Source organism: Coregonus clupeaformis, chromosome 26 (assembly GCF_020615455.1).
Source record: "Coregonus clupeaformis isolate EN_2021a chromosome 26, ASM2061545v1, whole genome shotgun sequence".
In the NCBI taxonomy this organism is placed as follows: domain Eukaryota; kingdom Metazoa; phylum Chordata; class Actinopteri; order Salmoniformes; family Salmonidae; genus Coregonus; species Coregonus clupeaformis.
Window position 1 is genome coordinate 21,764,633 of NC_059217.1, and position 20,792 is coordinate 21,785,424.

A 20,792-nucleotide genomic window follows, 5' to 3' on the forward strand; every position below is an offset into this window, starting at 1 on the left:
CTCCTGCAGCAAAGCACCCCCACAGCATGATGATGCCACCCCCGTGCTTCACGGTTGGGATGGTGTTCTTCGGCTTGCAGTAGCCCCCTTTTTCCTCCAAACATAACGATGGTCATTATGGCCAAACAGTTCTATTTTTGTTTCATCAGACCAGAGGACATTTCTCCAAAAAGTAAGATCTTTGTCCCCATGTGCAGTTGCAAAACGTAGTCTGGCATTTTTATGGCGGTTTTGGAGTAGTGGCTGCTTCCTTGCTGAGCGGCCTTTCAGGTTATGTCGAAATAGGACTCGTTTTACTGTGGATATAGATACTTTTATACCTGTTTCCTCCAGCATCTTCACAAGGTCCTTTGCTGTTGTTCTGGGATTGATTCGCACCAAAGTACATTCATCTCTAGGAGACAGAACGCGTCTCCTTCCTGAGCGGTATGACAGCTGCGTGGTCCCATGGTGTTTATACTTGCATACTATTGTTTGTACAGATGAACGTGGTACCTTCAGGCGTTTGGAAATTGCTCCCAAGGATGAACCAGACTTGTGGAGGTCTACACATTTTTTTCTGGGGTCTTGGCTGATTTCTTTTGATTTTCCCATGATGTCAAGCAAAGAGGCACTGAGTTTGAAGGTAGGCCTTGAAATACATCAACAGGTACACCTCCAATTGACTCAAATGATGTCAATTAGCCTATCAGAAGCTTCTAAATCCATGACATCATTTTCTGGAATTTTCCAAGCTGTTTAAAGGCACAGTCAACTTAGTGTATGTAAACTTCTGACCCACTGGAATTGTGATACAGTGAATTATAAGTGAAATAATCTGTCTGTAAACAATTGTTGGAAAAATTACTATAGTTTGTTAACAAGAAATGTGTGGAGTGGTTGAAAAACAAGTTTTAATGACTCTAACCTAAGTGTATGTAAACTTCCGACTTCAACTGTACAGTGAGGGAAAAAAGTATTTGATCCCCTGCTGATTTTGTACGTTTGCCCACTGACAAAGACATGATCAGTCTATAATTTTAATGGTAGGTTTATTTGAACAGTGAGAGACAGAATAACAACAAAAATAATCAAGAAAAACGCATGTCAAAAATGTTATAAATTGATTTGCATTTTAATGAGGGAAATAAGTATTTGACCCCCTCTCAATCAGAAAGATTTCTGGCTCCCAGTTGTCTTTTATAGTAACAAGCTGAGATTAGGAGCACACTCTTAAAGGGAGTGCTCCTAATCTCAGTTTGTTACCTGTATAAAAGACACCTGTCCACAGAAGCAATCAATCAATCAGATTCCAAACTCTCCACCATGACCAAGACCAAAGAGCGCTCCAAGGATGTCAGGGACAAGATTGTAGACCTACACAAGGCTGGAATGGCCTACAAGACCATCGCCAAGCAGCTTGGTGAGAAGGTGACAACAGTTGGTGCGATTATTCGCAAATGGATGAAACACAAAATAACTGTCAATCTCCCTCGGCCTGGGGCTCCATGCAAGATCTCACCTCGTGGAGTTGCAATGATCATGAGAACGGTGAGGAATCAGCCCAGAACTACACGGGAGGATCTTGTCAATGATTTCAAGGCAGCTGGGACCTTAGTCACCAAGAAAACAATTGGTAACACACTACGCCGTGAAGGACTGAAATCCTGCAGCGCCCGCAAGGTCCCCCTGCTCAAGAAAGCACATATATAGGGCCGTCTGAAGTTTGCCAATGAACATCTGAATGATTCAGAGTAGAACTGAGACCAAAATCGAGCTCTTTGGCATCAACTCAACTCGCCGTGTTTGGAGGAGGAGGAATGCTGCCTATGACCCCAAGAACACCATCCCCACCGTCAAACATGGAGGTGGAAACATTATGCTTTGGGGGTGTTTTTCTGCTAAGGGGACAGGACAACTTCACCGCATCAAAGGGACGATGGACGGCGCCATGTACCATCAAATCTTGAGTGAGAACCTCCTTCCCTCAGCCAGGGCATTGAAAATGGGTCGTGGATGGGTATTCCAGCATGACAATGACCCAAAACACACGGCCAAGGCAACAAAGGAGTGGCTCAAGAAGAAGCACATTAAGGTCCTGGAGTGGCCTAGCCAGTCTCCAGACCTTAATCCCATAGAAAATCTGTGGAGGGAGCTGAAGGTTCGAGTTGCCAAACGTCAGGTTCGAAACCTTAATGACTTGGAGAAGATCTGCAAAGAGGAGTGGGACAAAATCCCTCCTGAGATGTGTGTAAACCTGGTGGCCAACTACAAGAAACGTCTGACCTCTGTGATTGCCAACAAGGGTTTTGCCACCAAGTACTAAGTAATGTTTTGCAGAGGGGTCAAATACTTATTTCCCTCATTAAAATACAAATCAATTTATCACATTTTTGACATGCGTTTTTCTGGATTTTGTTGTTGTTATTGTCTCTCACTGTTCAAATAAACCTACCATTAATATTATAGACTGATCATGTCTTTGTCAGTGGGCAAACGTACAAAATCAGCAGGGGATCAAATACTTTTTTCCCTCACTGTACATAAAACTATTACTTACTGAAATGACTGACGTTTGGTTTTACTTTACTCATCTTTGGATGGATGTATATTTATATATATATATATATATATATATCCAACTGCAATTTTAAACTAACATATAGCTTATCATTCACAAGAAACTGGGATGTGAACACAATGCATAGGAGAGTAATATTCTGATACTAACAGTGGTGCGAAATATAGGGAACAGTGTTAGAGACAAGCGGTTTGTCCCCAGACCCAACACACACTGCACTGTCATGTCAAATGTGTAAATAATCTATAGAATGTGTGTGTGTGAAGTAGTCTACATTTCATACTAACTAGGCACTATTATTAATTTGCTCGACTGTCATATCAAAGTTATTTGTTTTTCAAACACCATGGCTACGTTTACACATGCAGCCCAATTCTGATTTTTTCCCCCCACTAATTGGTCTTTTGACCGATCAGATCTGGAAAAGATCCGATGTGATTGGTCAAAAGACTAATTAGTGGAAAAGTGACATCAAGCCCATGTGACATCAAGCGGCTTACCTTGAGCCAAGGTGGAACTCAGAAGTTGCTAGGATTTACATATAGTTTCAAAAGTGAATTCATGTGAACTTAATGATAATTTAATACATAATTGTTAAAATGTCATACATCGCTAAAGAGCAATAAACAATGCATTAATTCTGCATAACAAATCATGTTTTCCATTTGAAATGTAAGGTATAATGATTTTCACTTCATTTGTTACCTAATAAATATAATCTGATATCATAAATTACTGTATACAACTTTCATGTCAAAAGAGGAAACATAACCTAGTATTCCAAATGTCTATACAAGGTGGCGTAACTTTCAATTAAATATAAGACTTTGAAATTGAATATAAAAAGGTTAATAGGTGATAAACCAGTCTCTCTGATGTGTTCAGTGATACAGAACAATGAGGCCACTCAATTATTTAACTAGTAACTTATCCACTTAACCAAAGAGCACATAATGTAATTAGTCAAATATACCATTAATACCAGTAACAGGAAAAATACAGTTAGATATTTAAAAATCATTTTGGGAGTGTGAGTAAAGTCAAAACAATTAAAATGTCAAGGAGTATCATTCAGTTCTCTGTTGTAGCAGCTTTTAAACTTAAGATTAACCTGATGATGCTTCTGCATACCCTAACAAACACATGCATCTCCTGAAAATCCATTCAAACATGAGATAAAATAAAAGATATGGTTTAACAGCTGACAATGGAGTAATGGGAAAACAAAACAATAATGGTAAAGAAGAAAACAATCCCATTTTCACTTCCTCTTAACAAATATATCTAATACCCTACCATGTTGAAGGAATGACAATAACCAAGTAACAACATATGAAGGCGAGTAAAATCCCAAAGTCAAAGTAGATGAAAAAAAGTGTGAAAAACCTTGCGAAAGCACATTGGATGTAAGACCGGTTTTAGGTGAAGAATCAGGACGCACAAGGCTCAGAAAAGGAACAAAGAAATGTAGTCTACACGCTCAGGCAGGTGCCACTAAACAAACACTCTTTTCTCACATTCTTATTGACCACTCTACTACATGGGACATCAGTTAGAACACTTGACATTTGCTAGACCTGAAAGGATGAAATAAAGTCTACATACATATCAAAACCTTTCCTTCAAATGTGGGTTAGAATATCCAATTATCATTTGCGTTTATTCAAAAGTACATTCGTGTTTCAAACAAAAGGAGAGGCAGTACAAACAGAAGAGGCAAGCTGCATGATAGCTACTGTGCCTAATAGAAAGTGCTAGAGCGTTAATACATCAAGAGCTTTGGTAAGGACACAAAAGGAGTAATTCACTGGCACATCACAATCATGCCTCATTGGTGAACAAAGCCCAACCATCACATACATTTAACTCCTCCATCTCTGTCACATGGCTACAGAGATGAAGTTGCAGTGCTACCAACATGTGGGAATGGTGTGTGTCAGTTGGGGATGGGTATCGTTGTAAGCTGTTCCTATGAAGACACTAGAAGACAGAGAAGAGAGAGCCAAGAGCCAATCCAGTCGCAGCTCCAGCGAGCATGCTGAGAGCCACGTCTCCTCCATCGTCACGTTGACGCTCGTGAACAATAACCTGATTCATCCCTTGGGGATCCCTCATAGGATATGCTCCTACAAATCATGGTAGGACACATGAACTGCAGTTAGAATGGTGAAAAAAGTTATATTGCAAAATAGTAACTGAAAGATTATATCCATTAAAAGAATGAAGAAACATTTAATTAAATGTAATTATCAATGTAACCTTTGACATTCCTTCGGGAGCATGCAAACTATAAAAGTGGGCATTCACCCTGTGCGTACCTTGGTACTGATAGGGGTATGCAAGCGCATAGGACTGCCCATCAGAGGAGTAAATTATCTGTGTGCCATGGGCAGGAGGAGCTGGGGCATAGCCTCCATAAGCGTCCGGGACATAAACCTGTTGGAAAGGCAGAAATGACTTGTCACTATTGGGGAGACTCCTACCACTACTGCCCTGGTATCTAGAGAACTGATGCAAGCCGTATAGTAACATTTATCCTAAACCAAAATATATAGCATATACACCATGTTACAGTGCCTTCAAAAAGTATTCACACCCCTTTACTTTTTTTCATATTTTGCTGTGTTACAGCCTGAATGTAAAATGGATTACATTTAATTTTTTTGTCACTGGCCTACACACAATACCTCATAATGTCAAAGTGGAATTATGTTTTTCGAAATGTTTACAAATTAAAAGCTGAAATGTCTGAAGTTAAGTATTCAACCCCTTTGTTATGGCAATTTGCTTAACAAGTCACATAATAAGTTGGATGGACTCACTGTGTGCAATAGCTTTTAACATTATTTTTTAATGACTACCTCATCTCTGTACCCCACACATACAATTATCTGTAAGGTCCCTCAGTCGAGTAGTGAATTTCAAACACAGATTCAACCACAAAGACCAGCGAGGGTTTCCAATGCCTCGCAAAGATGGGCACCTATTGGTAGATGAGTACCAAAAAAAGCAGACATTGAATATCCCTTTGAGCATAGTGAAGTTATTAATTACACTTTGGATGGTGTCTCAATACACCCAGTCACTACAAAGATACAGGCGTCCTTCCTAGTTATGTTGCCGGAGAGGAAGGAAACCGCTCAGGGATTTGACCATGAGGCCAATGGTGACTTTAAAACAGTTACAGAGTGTAATGGCTGTGATTGGAGAAAACTGAGGATGGATCAACAAATAATAATAACAACATTGTAGTTACTCCACAATACTAACCTAATTGACAGCGTGAAAAGAAGGAAGCCTGTACAGAATAAAAATATTCCAAAACATGCATCCTGTTTGCAACAAGGCACTAAAGTAATACTGCAAAAAATGTGGCAAAGCAATAAACTTTTTGTCCTGAATACAAAGTGTTATGTTTGTGGCAAATGCAATACAACACATTACTGAGTACCACTCTCCATATTTTCAAGCATAGTGGTGGCTGCATCATGTTATGGGTATGCTTGTAATTGTTAAGGACTGGGGAGTTTTTCAGGATAAAAGAAATGGAGCTAAGCACAGGCAAAATCCTAGAGAAAAATCTGGTTCAGTCTGCCTTCTACCAGACTCTGGGAGATTAATTCACCTTTCAGCAGGACAATAACCTAAAACACAAGGTCAAATCTTCACTGGACATGCTTACCAAGAAGGCAGTGAATGTTCCTGCCTTAAGTTTTGACTTAAATCTACTTGAAAATCTATGGCAAGACCTGAAAATGGTTGTCTAGTAATGAACAACAACCAATTTGGTAGAGCTTGAAGAATGTTTTTAAAGAATGGGCAAATGTTGCACAATCCAGGTGTGGAAAGCTCTTAGCGACTTACCCAGAAAGAATCACAGCTGTAATCGCTGCCAAAGGTGCTTCTACAAAGTATTGACTCGGGTGTGAATACTCATGTAAATGAGATATTTCTATATTTTATTTTCAATAAATTAGCAAAAATGTCTAAAAACATGTTTTCACTGGCCTTAAGGGTATTGCGTGTAGATTGGTAAGAAGAAGAAAGAAAAAAAAGTAAGCCATTTTGAATTCAGGCTGTAAGACAACAAAATGTGGAATAAGTAAAGGGGTATGAATACTTTCTGAAGGCACTGTATATATATATATATATATATATATATATATATATATATATATATATATATATATATATATATATGTACTATAAACTAAGGATTTACAATGGTTTCCTTTTTCACTGATCAAGGTAACTACATTTCAAGACAGAAATCCAGGTGAAAGAGCATAAGTGACACAATGACTGCTCAAAGCATATTTACAAATGTAAAGTCTAGGCAGCAGGCTCACATGTACGTACCGGAGGTGGAGGACCATATTCAGAATACGGAGGAGGGGCAGAAGGAACGATCTGCTGCGGAAAGCCAATCTGAGGTTGAGCGACCACCTAAAATATAGATAAATGTTATCTCAATGGAATGTTTTGGATGTGAATAAAAATATACAACTAATCAATTAAGACCTGAGCTATAATACTGTCCATAAGTAGTCTAGGATATGCAGGCAGAGGGTCTTGGCAGACCAGCAGAAACTCACAGAGCTGATTCTGGCATCCTGGAGAGCCATGGTCCATGCCCTGAAACAACGATGGGAAAACAAGAATTGACATGAGTTTTCAGCAGGCTAACCCATATAGACACAACTAATCACTGTCATATTGATTACAATGGGAGAGATGTCTTACAGAGCATCATCTGCACTGTCTCCACAAATGCTGATGACCCGTCCATCTCTGCAGACTATCTGGAGCAGGGCATCTCGACTTCTGCCCTCTGGAGGGTTCAGATCTGTGGACAGTGAAAAGGTGGATGGAACAGGTGGTTGATGGGATGGTGTGGATACATTTTAGTCATTAAGTAGACGCTCTTGTCCAGGGCGACTTACAGTTAGAGCATTCATCTTAAGATTGCTAGGTGGGACAACCACATCTCAGTCATAGTAAGTACATTTTTCCTCAATGAAATAGCTATCAGCAAAGTCAGTGGTAGTGTGGGGGGGGTTCACATTTTATCCTATTGCGAGTTGAGAGAATAGAAAAGTATAACAGATGTAGGTAGTCAAGTACCTTGACATGCAGTTGCACTGCGAATGTTAATGCAGTCCACTCTCATGTGGATCTCATCCTCCAGATCTCGCCGGTGCTGGTCATCATAGAAAACCAGCCGCCCATCAGACCACAGGTCAAACCAGTTCCTCTTCCACCGCCGCAGAATAGTGCCTGTATCATTGACTTATGTTTTATTTAAATACTCCAGCACTTTGTGCAAACACAGTTCTAAGCCCCAAAGAGCAATGAGGCCATGGTGGTATGGAAAAAAGACATGAGGAAATTCTGTGAAGTGTCAGGAAGAAACAAACTATAGAAAACAATTCTGCAACGAAATCTAGCGCTTCTATTGGAACCTACCTGAATCTGTCCAATAGAAACGCTAGTTTTCGTTGCAAAACGTTTGGAGTAATGATTACACTCCAGGTTTGTGACAGACTTGTGTACTGCACTAATGACAGTGTAGCTAGCAACAGCTCCACTTACTCTGCCGATGGAGGAAGCCACTTTTCACAATCGACATCCTTAGGTTACTCTGAAAATAAACATTTGGAAAACAAAAAAATGCTTACTGGATATAGCGAAATCTATTTAGCTAGCTAAATGGTCCTTTTTAAAACATAGCTGATAGCTAGTTTTGCTAAACCATCGTAACACTCACTGCCTAACGTTACAGTGCCTGGTATGCTAACTGACGTTAGCTGGCTAGCTGACCGAATCTATTTACGTTGGCATTTTACCCTTTGGTAAACTATGCTTTGAAGCTTATGCTGACAATATTTCTGGAGATGATAATATGACTAGCTACACATTACATACCTGTAATTAAAATACCTCTTGTGGAATGTCGTTTTCAAAGCCCTGGGACGACAAAAGTTAACTGTCTTGTTTTGAATGACATCATCAATATCAGCTGACTTGTCCTTAATTAGAACGCTGGGAATTGGAGCCAAAGTGCTTTTATCTACGATAAACAATCATATTATTCGTTCCCTGTAATGTTACAATAATGTGGTTATTGTCTTTACTGTTTTCCTTTTAAAATATAAAGGAGCCAAACCCTAAAGTTATCCAATCATAAGGACATATTCAAATCTGTATCTTTTGAGCCAAAGAAAATCGAGGACGTCATGAATTATGAACGTCTCTAGCTAGTATCCAGCTAATGAATGCTGTGTTCATAATCAAGTGGGAAGATGGTATTTACCTTTGACTGGGACTATCCACCTAAAGGCCCTCCAACTCTTAATTACTAGTGGGAAACGCATCTATCATGGTGGCTTTACGTGCTTGTGGGAAATGGGAAACTGGGAAGTCATAAGTCCGACATGATTGTGTTCAAGTGTTTTTGAAGTCAGAACAATTCTTCTACCAATAAGATTTTAGCTTGATAAGTTAGCTAACATTGCTAATAATAATGTTAGCTAGCTTGCTTAAAGACATGCTCCGGAACTTTGGTGACTACTAAGTATTTTTTAAACCTCCCGCTTTGGGCTGGATGTGTCAATGTGTAGTTCATAGATGCATAATCTATTAGCAGAATTACTGTCTTAACTCAACTAGCCACGAAATCCTAGTTTGAAAGCGACAGTTTTTCTGGAGGTTTTTCGTGGGCCAGCCCCCTAGCAATTTGAGTTCTAGCCAATGAGCTTCAGCCCCTCACCATTTGAGTAACAGCTAGCAAGATGCACACACAGCAGAGAGAGATCAATGACTTGGTGCACATATGTGACGCAGCAAGGTATGGAACCGAAGTTATTTTCCAATCGTTTCTTTCTGAACAAAACCATTATACATTTTTGCTGTTCTGACCAGCAAAATAAAGTTCTGAACCGGTTGGCACCAAAAAAGGTACCGGTTTATAACGTTACTTTCTGATCGTGTATATACACACACACACACACACACACACACACACACACAGTACCAGTCAAAAGTTTGGACACACCTACTCATTCAAGGGTTTCTTTATTTTTGCTATTTTCTACATTGTAGAATAATAATGAAGACATCAAAACTATGAAATAACACATATGGAATCATGTAGTCACCAAAAAAGTGTTTAACAAATCAAAATATATTTTATATTTGAGATTCTTCAAAGTAGCCTCCCTTTGCCTTGATGACAGCTTTGCACACTCTTGGCATTCTCTCAACCAGCTTCATGAGGTAGTCACCTGGAATGCATTTCAATTAACAGGTATGCCTTGTTAAAAGTTAAATTGTGGAATTTATATCCTTCTTAATGCGTTTGAGCCAATCAGTTGTGTTGTTCCAAGGTAGGGGTTCTATACAGAAGATAGCCCTATTTGGTAAAAGACCAAGTCCATATTATGGCAAGAACAGCTCAAATAAGCAAAGAGAAACGACAGTCCATCATTACTTTAAGACATGAAGGTCAGTCAATCCGTAAAATTAAGAATTTTGAACGTTTCTTCAAGTGCAGTCGCAAAAACCATCAAGCGCTATGATAAAACTGGCGCTCATGAGGACCGCCACAGGAAAGGAAGACCCAGAGTTTTTGGGTTCCAACCGCCGTGTCTTTGTGAGATGCAGAGTAGGTGAACGGATTATCTCGTCGTGTGTGGTTCCCATCATGAAGCATGAAGGAGGTGTGATGGTGTGAGCGTGCTTTGCTGGTGACACTGTCAGTGATTTATTTAGAATTCAAGGCACACTTAACCAGCATGGCTACCACAGCATTCTGCAGCGATACGCCATCCCATCTAGATTGAGTTTAGTGGGACTATCATTTGTTTTTCAACAGGACAATGACCCAACACACCAAGAAGGAGAGTGATGGAGTGCTGCATCAGATGACCTGGCCTCCACAATCGCCCGACCTCAACCCAACTGAGATGGTTTGGGATGAATTGGACTGCAGAGTGAAGGAAAAGCAGCCAAGAAGTGCTCAGCATATTTGGGAACTCCTTCAAGACTGTTGGAAAAGCATTCCTCATGAAGCTGGTTGAGAGAATGCCAAGAGTGTGCAAAGCTGTCATCAAGGCAAAGGGTGGCTACTTTGAAGAATCTCAAATATATTTTGATTTGTTTAACACTTATTTGGTTACTACATGATTCCATGTGTGTTATTTCATAGTTTAGATGTCTTCACTATTATTCTACAATGTAGAAAATAGTAAAAATAAAGAAAAACCCTTTAATGAGTAGGTGTCCAAACTTTTGGCTGGTAATGTATCTTTTTTTACATTTAGCTCGACCTTAAATTACTTCACCAATCAGTGCGGCTAGAAGAGCACCAATCAGTGTGGCTAGAACAGCTTGCTGTGGAGTGGGTACGGGATTTAATCTGTATAGGAAAGTCATTAACAGCAAATTCGATTTTGCCGTAACAGCATGGTTTAATCATAATGAAAGACAAACACACACTGTGCTGCCAGTCACAGTGTAGGGCGTGAGATGCAACTGAAATTGAGGGTGAGGAGAGAGAGAGAGAGAGAGAGAGAGAGAGAGAGAGAGCATGGAGGAAGCATGACTTTAAGTTCTGGCCATCTTGTTATGACATGCATTATCTGAATTAGGCCCACATAATTATACCTACGGAGGATCTGCTTTTATGGAGGAACTTTGAATGTCTTTGAACTTCCGAGTTGGGCTAACAAGCTTGTGTGTGCAGAGCAGCACTAGAATTAAAAACACGTCTTACCATTATGTAGTTAATTAATCCAATGTGAAACGTGATAGCTATAGTATTCCTTAACTAGCATAAAAAAAGTAAATCCATTCTTCTCTAATTAAACATCTCTCCCTAATTTCTGAATTACGATTGTAACATCATCAGTAGGCTACAGTAACATATGCTTCAGAGGGGAGGGGCAGGTAGCCTACACACCAGGGGTTGGAACAGGGTTCAAGGAACAGAACAGAAAACCGGAAAATAACTTTTTTTTTTCGAGGAACACAACCAGAACAAAAGTGATCTATACTGTTCCGGAACAGAACCTTTATGTTTAAAGCATGGGAACCGGTTAATAACTTTATTTTACGTTCCAGGCATTTTTTTCCATGCTCACAAAAAACGCAACAAAGCGCCTATGCAAAGCCCTCACTGCCACTCAGAAATGTATTCCAATGTCTGCCTGCCAGCTGAAAATCTTTGCCAGTGTGTTTGTGTAGGCTAACTGCCCTCCCCCTGAAGCATGCAGTCTACTGTAGCTACTGACATTACAGGCACAATTCAGAAATAAGGGAGAGAGATGTTTTAATTAGAGAACAATGGATTAACTTTTTCAATGCTACACTGAACAAAAATATAAACACAACAATTTCAAAGGTTTTACTGAGTTACAGTTCATATAAGGAAATCAGTCAATATAAATAAATTCATTAGGCCCTAATCTATGGATTTCACATGACTGGGCAGGGGCACAGCCATGGGTGGGCCTGGGAGGGCATAGCCCTACCCACTTGGGAGCTAGGCACACCCACTGGGGAGCCAGGTCCAGCCAATCAGAATGAGTTTTTCCCCACAAAATGGCTTTAGTACAGACATAGATACTCCTCAGCACCACTATCCCCCCTCAGACAATACTGCAGGTAACTAAGCCAGTTGTGGAGGTCCTGGGGTGGTGTGATTACACCTGGTCTGCGGTTGTGAGGCTGGTTGTACGTACTGCCAAATTCTCAAACAATGTTGGAGGCGACTTATGGTAGAGAAATGAACATTCAATTTTCTGGCAACAGCTCTGGTGGACATTCCTGCAGTCAGCATGCCAATTGCAAGCTCCCTCAAAACTTGAGACATCTGTGGAATTGTGTTGTGTGACAGAACTGCACATTTTAGAGTGGCCTTTTATTGTCCCCAGCACAAGGTGCACCTGTGTAATGATCATGCTGTTTAATCAGCTTCTTGATATGCCACACTTCTCAGGTGGATGGATTATCTTGGCAAAGGAGAAATGCTCACTAACAGGGATGTAAACAAATGTGTACACAAAGTTTGAGAGAAATAAGCTTTTTGTGCATATGGAACATTTCTGGGATCTTTTATTTTAGCACATGAAACATGGGACCAACGCTTTACATGTTGCGTTTATATTTTTGTTCAGTATAGTTAAGGATACTATAGTTATCATGTTTCACATTGGATTTATTAACTACAAAAAGGTAAGAAGTGTTTTTATTTTAATTCTGGTCCTAGCTCTGATCTAGCTCTCAAACTCTAGGCGGCATTATGTGTAATGTAATGGAACTGAGTCATGATCAAGGGCTAGCTCTGGTCCAACGTTTCTTAAGCCAACCCTCTGAAGTTCCAAGACATTCAAAGGTATTTCATAGATGCCGCTCCTCTGTAGGTATAATTCTGTGGGCCTAATTCAGATAATGCATGTCATAACAACAAGATGCCCAGTGCTTCATGCCCAGCTCTCTCCTCACCCGCAAAATTTCAGTCGCATGTCGCACTCTACATTACACTTGTCTGTCCAATGCATGTACATATTTTGCCCACTCCATAGCAAGCTGCTCTATCCATCGGTGAAGTAATTTAATGTTGAGCTAAATGTAAAAATAAAATAAAATACGATAAACAGTTACTTTTTTTATTATTTTAACCGGTTCAGAACTATATTTTGCTGGTCGGAACAGTGGAACGGAACAAAAAATAAATAATGGTTCTGTTCAGAACGAAACAATTGGAAAATAATTTTGGTTCCAACCCCTGCTACACACACACGCACACCCACCACTGGCAAAGATTTCCAGCTGGCAGGCAGATGCTGGAATACGTTTTTGGGTGACAGAGTGAGGGCTTTGCATAGGTGCTTTGTTACAATTTTGTGGGACAGGGAAAAAATGCCCAGAACATAAAATAACATTATTAACCGGTTCCATGCTTTTAAATAACAGTTCTGTTCCGGAACAGTATAGATCACTTTCGTTTTCGGTTCTGTTCCTTGAACCGGTATACAGTATACAAAAGTACCAGAGAATCTCTTTAACATTGACAATCATGGTCAAACTAGCTACATTACCCATTCTGATATAAGGTTATAATTGTTTAAAAAAATAGATGTCATCTTTTGGTTCAAAGGGTAAAAGGAAACGTCACAACTCGGCAACTCGGGTAATAACATGTTCTCTGAGTTTCCCACCTGTAATTCCGATTTGGAGAGTTGTTCAAGTGAAATTTCCCACTGGGAACTAGGAATTTCTGATAACTCCGATAGTACGTGTTCTGAACGCAACATCATCCCTGAGCTCCGATTTCTCCCAGAGAGGAAGAGGTTAAGCGAGGGTCGAATCCCCCCAAAATCTGTCTGCCGAAAATAAACGTTAAGCAGACCAAGTGAGGAGTTTTTGTATTGGTCAAGATAAAAGTGAATTGCTAATTTGATACGTGAGGCTTATTTGATCTAATAGAAGTGTCATAATGCTCAGGTTGTTACGAGTGTGCTGATATATGTGTAATAAAACGTGACATTCCGGCAACTTTAAGAAAAACTATTTTATATCCGAGTTGTTTGTGCCTGTTAGTCACACACATATATATATATATATATTTTTTTTTTTACATTTTAGTCATTTAGCAGACGCTCTTATCCAGAGCGACTTACATTTAGTGAGTGCATACATTTTCTGGCCCCCCGTGGGAAACGAACCCACAACCCTGGCGTTGCAAGCGCCATGCTCTACCAACTGAGCTATACGGGGCCCCTATCTGCCCTCTCATTGGCTAGAACAATGGTGTCAAGGATCCGGTCATTCGGCCCGCTAGGGGTCCTGTGTCCAGCTCGCTAATAATCACTGATATGAAAGCTAGACTATTTTTTTCTCCAATTTTGACTGCGAGGAAATATAACACATTTTCAGTGTGGTCCTCCAGACCTCGTTGAAGACCGAATGTGGACCCTGGGGCAAAATGAGTTTGACACCCTGGGCTAGAATGTCACCGCCTTTACGGATATTTCCATTGTTAGAGCGGTCTTATATCTTACAACGCTTGGATAGGTATTTTGGGTATCAGCTAACCACATATGTCATAGCAATTGGTCAGTCGATGACACAGTCGACGACGTGACACGCAACCATTGGTTGTTGCATCACCTCGCCTTGACTGTGGGACGTGCCCTAATGCTGTGTTCAAAACAACTGGGAACTCTGAAATCTCCGACTTCCGAACGTTCATGACACCTGGGAACTCTGAAAAAAACGAGCTCCGATGGGAAAAATCGCTTTGAACGGTAATCCAACTCGGAATTTCGGGCATCTTTCTAGAGCTACGACTTTCCGACCTGGAGATAACTGATGTCATGATTTGACCTTTTTTTAAAGCACCATAAGCTTCTCCCACATGCTGACGTCACATACTAAGGAAATTACGTCGATATTAGCGGTTTACATTTTTGTAACAACAAAACATTATTCATAAAAAGCAATCTATTAATATGAGTTTTGAACACTATATAATTTGTTTACAAGCATGACAGCTAGCTGTACTTTTAGTTCATGGTTGACACAGCTTGTTATTCAAGGCACGTGAATGTATACAACCTGTATTTACACATCATAACTACATTGTAATTACCACCTTCCCACTTGGTAATGAACGCAGCATATGCTAGCTAACTGTAGTTAGGAAAAAATTGCTTAAATTTTTAGCTAACCCTGTAAAATACCAGTGAAAAGATGGCGACGGCAATATACCTGGAACATTACCTTGACAGTGAGTATCTATCGTTAACTAACTTAAGTTGATCAGTTGTCTAAATACATTTCCAATCTTGTGTTTTTCAGTGTCGAATTTTTTTAGCTAGCGACGTTACTAGCCAAGCAAGTTGTCTCGTAGTGATATTAACGTTACACATTTTCGGCATGACGAACGTAAACTGGCATTGTTTTTGTTAGCTAGCGGTCTAGTAACTCGCTAGGTCATTGAAGTTGTAGGTTCGATGAAATGCTTTACATTGTTGACCTTATCTAACGTTTGTGAGTTAACGTTACAAGGAGGGTTGTTTACCGCTTATCTAGCCTAAGTTAGTAGTAACTTCTTAGCAGCAAGCCAACAACAAGGTGGTGTTCTAGTTAGCTAAACGGCGACATGTACATGTAATTTATTTAGGGTCTCAGTGGGCCGTGACCATAAAATGTGGTTTGCTCTAGTTAGTAGGCGGGGGATGGCTGTGGCGCGACCTCGTTTTCTGCCTGGAGGCAAGTGTACACGGGGCGGGAGGTTTGATTTAAAAGTGCGTCACAAGCACAGTTTCACTAACGTTGTCTCATTTCCACTAACTTTTAAACATTGTTGTTTTCCGGGAAAACATTTTTAGTTGAAGATATTTGGTAGTACAGCTGTCATGATCCAGCTAACATTATAAATTTTGATGTGGGCACCTGTTATTTGGTAACGCTCATCAGACTGTGCATTCAGTGTAGAAAGGTGCAAGAACCATTTGTCTAATAAATAAGAGTGAATACCAATTATTGGTAAAGTCTGAAACAAAGCACTGCAAAAACTTGGAAAGTTTCTTAACAAGCCAGAATGTTGAATGAAATTATTTTAATTTACTCTACTGGTTGTCTGTGTGGTTGGACAAAATATCCACAGGAAATAATTATTAACCAGACTTTTTAGAGTGCATGTACTGCCATTGACATTTCAATTACCTGCGACATGCGCAACACCATGTAAACACCTGCAAGACTTGTTAGGTCACGATCAAACAAATCTTGATTGCCACACAGACCTGTGTTTTTGAAGTCCGTTTAATAATACTTTCCTTGGATATTTTGTCAAAAATGTCGACCAGCTGAAGGACCAACCCCGCGGACAATCGGAAGTGTAAGTTAAAATGTAATTGTATTCTACATTTGTGACAGACAAGGGACGTTGAGGGTTCCTATGGACATTTTTATATAGCCCTACCCAGGCCAAACTCGGATGATGTTCTGCCAATTGTGCGCCGCCCTATGGGACTCCCAATCATGGCCAGATTGTGATACAGCCTGGAATCGAACCAGGGTCTGTAGTGACGCCTCTAGCACTGAGATGCAGTGCCTTAGACCGCTGCGCCACTGGGGAGCCCTATGCTTTACAAGCAATGGAAAGCATCGCCAAAATCGGGACTAAAGAGCCCTGAGCTGTCAGCTGTGTGTTATCATCAAATCCTATCTTGTTCTCATGATGAACTATTGTAGTTACTGAATGATTGCTTCATACATTCCCCCAGGTATTGAGAATCTGCCCTGTGAACTACAGAGAAACTTTACACTGATGCGGGACCTGGACAATAGAACTGAAGGTACAATACTACACAAGAAATACATTTTAAAGTGTTATTCATTTTGATCACCTGATTTACCACATGGTTTCATGCCCCATCAGTATTGTGTAGTTCAGCATCTTTCATTTTCCAGTATTACAATTTTCCTGCAATTGTGTAGAGAAAAAAGGAGAGATTGACAAGCTGGCGGAGGAGTACATCTCAAGTGTAAGGAACTTGGCTTCGGAACAGAGGGTTGAGCACCTGCAGAAGATCCAGAGTGCTTACAGCAAGTGCAAAGAGTTCAGTGATGACAAAGTGCAGCTTGCCATGCAGACATATGAAATGGTCAGTGCTCCAAACCTGGCATATAAGTACATAAAGATGTGTCAATACTTTCACTACTGGTCAATAGATAATGCAAAACCAATCTAATTGTCTGCATGTCATAGGTGGACAAGCATATCCGCAGGCTGGATGCAGACCTGGCCCGATTTGAGAATGAGCTGAAGGAGAAGCTGGAAGTGGGCGGCTATGAAAGTCCAGAAGGAAGAGGGTTAAAGAGTAAGCAGGGAGACTGTTGGTGGGAAATACTTCTCCAGCACATTTACGACAGGTAAACTAACTTCCATGTCTACTGCTGTGAATATCTGCTTTAGAGGGTGAAGGTCAGGGACTGAGGGAGAAGCGAGGACCCAGGGGGAGAGGAAGGAAATCATCAGATGAGGATTCTCCCAGGAAGAAAAAGCTTAAAAACAGGTATCAAAAAGGTTGTACAAACAAGTACAATTTACGTGCGTCTGCCTGGTTCTCACTCTCACTTAATATAATTCACCATCTGTTAATGTCTGTAGCCCAGGGTTGAGTTCTGCTCTCCTGCCAATGCAACAGTCGGATGTTTTGGACATGCCAGTTGATCCCAATGAGCCAACATACTGCTTGTGCCATCAAGTGTCATATGGAGAGATGATTGGATGTGATAACCCTGATGTAAGTTTTTATTGGGTATTGGTTGTCTTGTTATTCAAAAGAATGCTTTGAAATTAGTGGTATTCTCAGGGCTCTAAATGGAAAATTTTTAATTACTTAGGAGCACAACAAAGTGTAGGAGCACCAGAAAATATTTGTTTAATTGATTGAGATATAGCCTATATTGGGTCTACTTTTATGCCCTATAAACTAATATTCTAACCCTGTAAAGACATTTGTATATTATAAAATATTGATACAAAAACCTGTAATTGAAATTAGTCAGTTGTGGAATATTAGGTTTCTACATTTTAATGTTGTCTTCTTACCAATGCGTTCATTATTCATAGTGTCCAATTTGAGTGGTTTCACTTGTGTTGATCTTACTACAAAGCCAAAAGGAATATTAGGTTTCTACATTTCACAAGCACTATCTACTGAGATGCATTATATATAAATTTGTACACTGTCTCTTTAAGAGCGTCAAGTTCATTCCTATATGATAATTGATTTCCTGAAGAAGCTATCCCTTTTCCTTTCTATGCCCCCAAATGTTTGCATATACTTAAGCATTAAGGCACGATGGGTTGTGGTATATGGCCAATATACCACGGCTAAGGGTTGTTCTTACACACGACACAACGCAGAGTGCCTGGATACAGCCCTTAGCCGTGGTATATTGGGCATATACCACAAACCCCAGAGGGGCCTTACTGCTATTATAAACTGGTTACCAACGTAATTAGAGCAGTAACAATAAATGTTTTGCCATACCCGTGTTATACGGTCTGATATACCAAAGCTGTCAGCCAATCAGCATTCAGGCCTCGAACCACCCAGTTTATAATGGTAATTAAGTAACCAGGTTGTTAGATAGCTAGCTAATGAGGTTACATGACTGAACAAGGTGTAAACAAATGCCCGCGGGTGGTTTTGGAACAGCCAGTGAAATGTTTTATGAATGTCTAGCCAATTCACGATAGGAGGAATAAAACATTGCGCCGGTAATATATTTTTACTAGTTTGTGCTAGAAATAAATCAGTTTTCGCTGTAGTAATGGTGCAACCATGAAAGTAACGAATATGCACTCGCTTTTATCTACAGGGCACTCAAACAATGGTATAGCGAAGCCTAATCATCATAACAATTATCTGGGTGATTGATTTTCTAGGCGCACAGTGCTCCCAAAATAAAATGTCAGGTCGCACATTAAAATGGTCACACTTTAAAGCCCTGGGTATTCTATATAGATTCAACGAGTTAATCGAAAGAATACTGTAATGTTGATGTCTTTTTACCAATGTTTTTATTTTTCAAACAGTGTCCAATTGAGTGGTTTCACTTTGCTTGTGTTGATCTTGCTACAAAGCCCAAAGGAAAATGGTAAGTTAATATTTTACAATGAGTTAATGAAGTGTATTGTATATGTAATTAAAAGCAGATGAATTTGGGAATGTTGATTACATGCATTACCTTTTTGTACTTGTATTTTGTCTTCTCTTTCAGGTTTTGTCCACGATGCACCCAGGATAAGAAGAAAAAATGAGATATATTTCTTTAAAGTACTTTTCTATAAATATATGTATTTTGTCTATGTAGTAAAGTGTAATATATTGACAAAATTATTTCCCTTTCTATTATGTCCGTGCATACATATTATGGTCTAAATACAAAGCTTTTATTCGAAGTACTTGAAATATGTAAACATTTAAAAGTTTTAGTATTTGACAAACAAATTCAACAGCTGTTGATAATACGTTTTCTACATGGTTTAGTTTCCATTTTTTTAAAATTCTGTCCTCACTTAAATATTAGGGCCAGTGTTAGGGTCTCATTTGTGTCTGCATTTTAGTTACCTAGATACCTCTCGGGTTCAAGCACATGCAGATACTGCAATCTTGAATCCTGCCTAAAAATCTATCTTAAACCAAGCAAGCAAACAAAAACATTCACTCCGTCCAGTCTTGGACTAATAAGCTATCTGGTAAAAGGTGCACTATATTTTTATATTGACTGTCAAAAGCATTTGCCCACTCTTGAATGTATTATGGTGATAATGATCAGACATTTAGGAAGGGACTGGTATCTCTTTGCCAACATAACCAGCAAGCATTAAAGCACTTTGAATAAAACATCTGCTGTTCACCACTAACGATAAACAATTTAACAGTCCCTACTCACTAGATAAAGTGGACATAGTGCAAGCCCTATTTTTCTTTTGTGGGGAATGGCTTTCCAAATATATTTTATTCGTTCACGCTGCTGTAAAGTACAAATGAAAGACTAACATTGTAAGAAATTGAACAATAATATGAAACATGTTAATGATTCTGAGCTATTCACTGGAAACGAAGTCCACTGCTATTGCTTTTGAATATTTTGTTGACCATAAGCAATTATGCCACTTATTTTATTATAACCATACACAAAATACTATTGTCCTTGATATACAAGGACGTGACAATTGTGACTATTCCTTTCCAAAGTTCTTTACAGTTTTTATTCATTGTTCGGGATTTTTAGGGTTTTAGCATAAACTTGTCTTTATTCAACTGTGAATATATCAATCTTGTACAAGTATAATGCTGTTGAAATGGAGAGAAGGTCAAGGAGCCGAAGTATTTGTATTTTGTACATGTCAGTGTTTCATATCAATAAACATTTACAACTATTCAATATTTCAATAGCATGTCTAGTTGAATAGCAAGTGTCTTAACTGACATTTTCAACCTCTCCCTGACCGAGTCTGTAATACCTACAAGCAGACCACCATAGTCCCTGTGCCCAAGAAAGCGAAGGTAACCTGCCTAAATGACTACCTCCCCGTAGCACTCACGTCGGTAGCCATGAAGTGCTTTGAAAGGCTGGTCATGGCTCACATCAACGCCATCATCCTGAAAACCCTAGACCCACTTCAATTCGTATACGACAGATA

At 39.6% G+C, this 20,792-nt stretch overlaps 2 protein-coding genes across 4 annotated transcripts; one reads left to right on the forward strand and one right to left on the reverse strand.

Moving 5' to 3' along the window:
- Window positions 1-3,124: 3,124 nt before the first annotated feature.
- On the reverse strand, window positions 3,125-8,755 carry LOC121540276 (pleckstrin homology domain-containing family B member 2). Of its 2 annotated transcripts, none has more exons than XM_041849032.2 (8): window positions 8,501-8,755; window positions 8,153-8,201; window positions 7,685-7,837; window positions 7,304-7,406; window positions 7,156-7,195; window positions 6,920-7,006; window positions 4,879-4,996; window positions 3,125-4,686 (listed from the first exon to the last, which is right to left on the reverse strand). In XM_041849032.2, the coding sequence occupies exons 2-8, from the start codon at window positions 8,187-8,189 to the stop codon at window positions 4,541-4,543; spliced, it is 684 nt and encodes a 227-aa protein (XP_041704966.2). In that variant the 5' UTR covers window positions 8,190-8,201; window positions 8,501-8,755; the 3' UTR covers window positions 3,125-4,540. The 2 variants fall into 2 exon arrangements, with proteins under 2 accessions (XP_041704966.2, XP_041704965.2); XM_041849031.2 differs by having other exon boundaries at window positions 8,486-8,754.
- Window positions 8,756-15,125: 6,370 nt separating this feature from the next.
- Window positions 15,126-20,535, forward strand: LOC121540275 (inhibitor of growth protein 5). 2 transcript variants are annotated; one of them, XM_045207782.1, is made up of 9 exons: window positions 15,127-15,350; window positions 16,435-16,466; window positions 16,855-16,926; window positions 17,069-17,235; window positions 17,340-17,451; window positions 17,547-17,646; window positions 17,742-17,877; window positions 19,179-19,240; window positions 19,364-20,535. In XM_045207782.1, the coding sequence occupies exons 3-9, from the start codon at window positions 16,899-16,901 to the stop codon at window positions 19,401-19,403; spliced, it is 645 nt and encodes a 214-aa protein (XP_045063717.1). In that variant the 5' UTR covers window positions 15,127-15,350; window positions 16,435-16,466; window positions 16,855-16,898; the 3' UTR covers window positions 19,404-20,535. The 2 variants fall into 2 exon arrangements, with proteins under 2 accessions (XP_041704963.1, XP_045063717.1); XM_041849029.2 differs by lacking the exon at window positions 16,435-16,466 and having other exon boundaries at window positions 15,126-15,350.
- The last annotated feature ends 257 nt before the right edge of the window (window positions 20,536-20,792 follow it).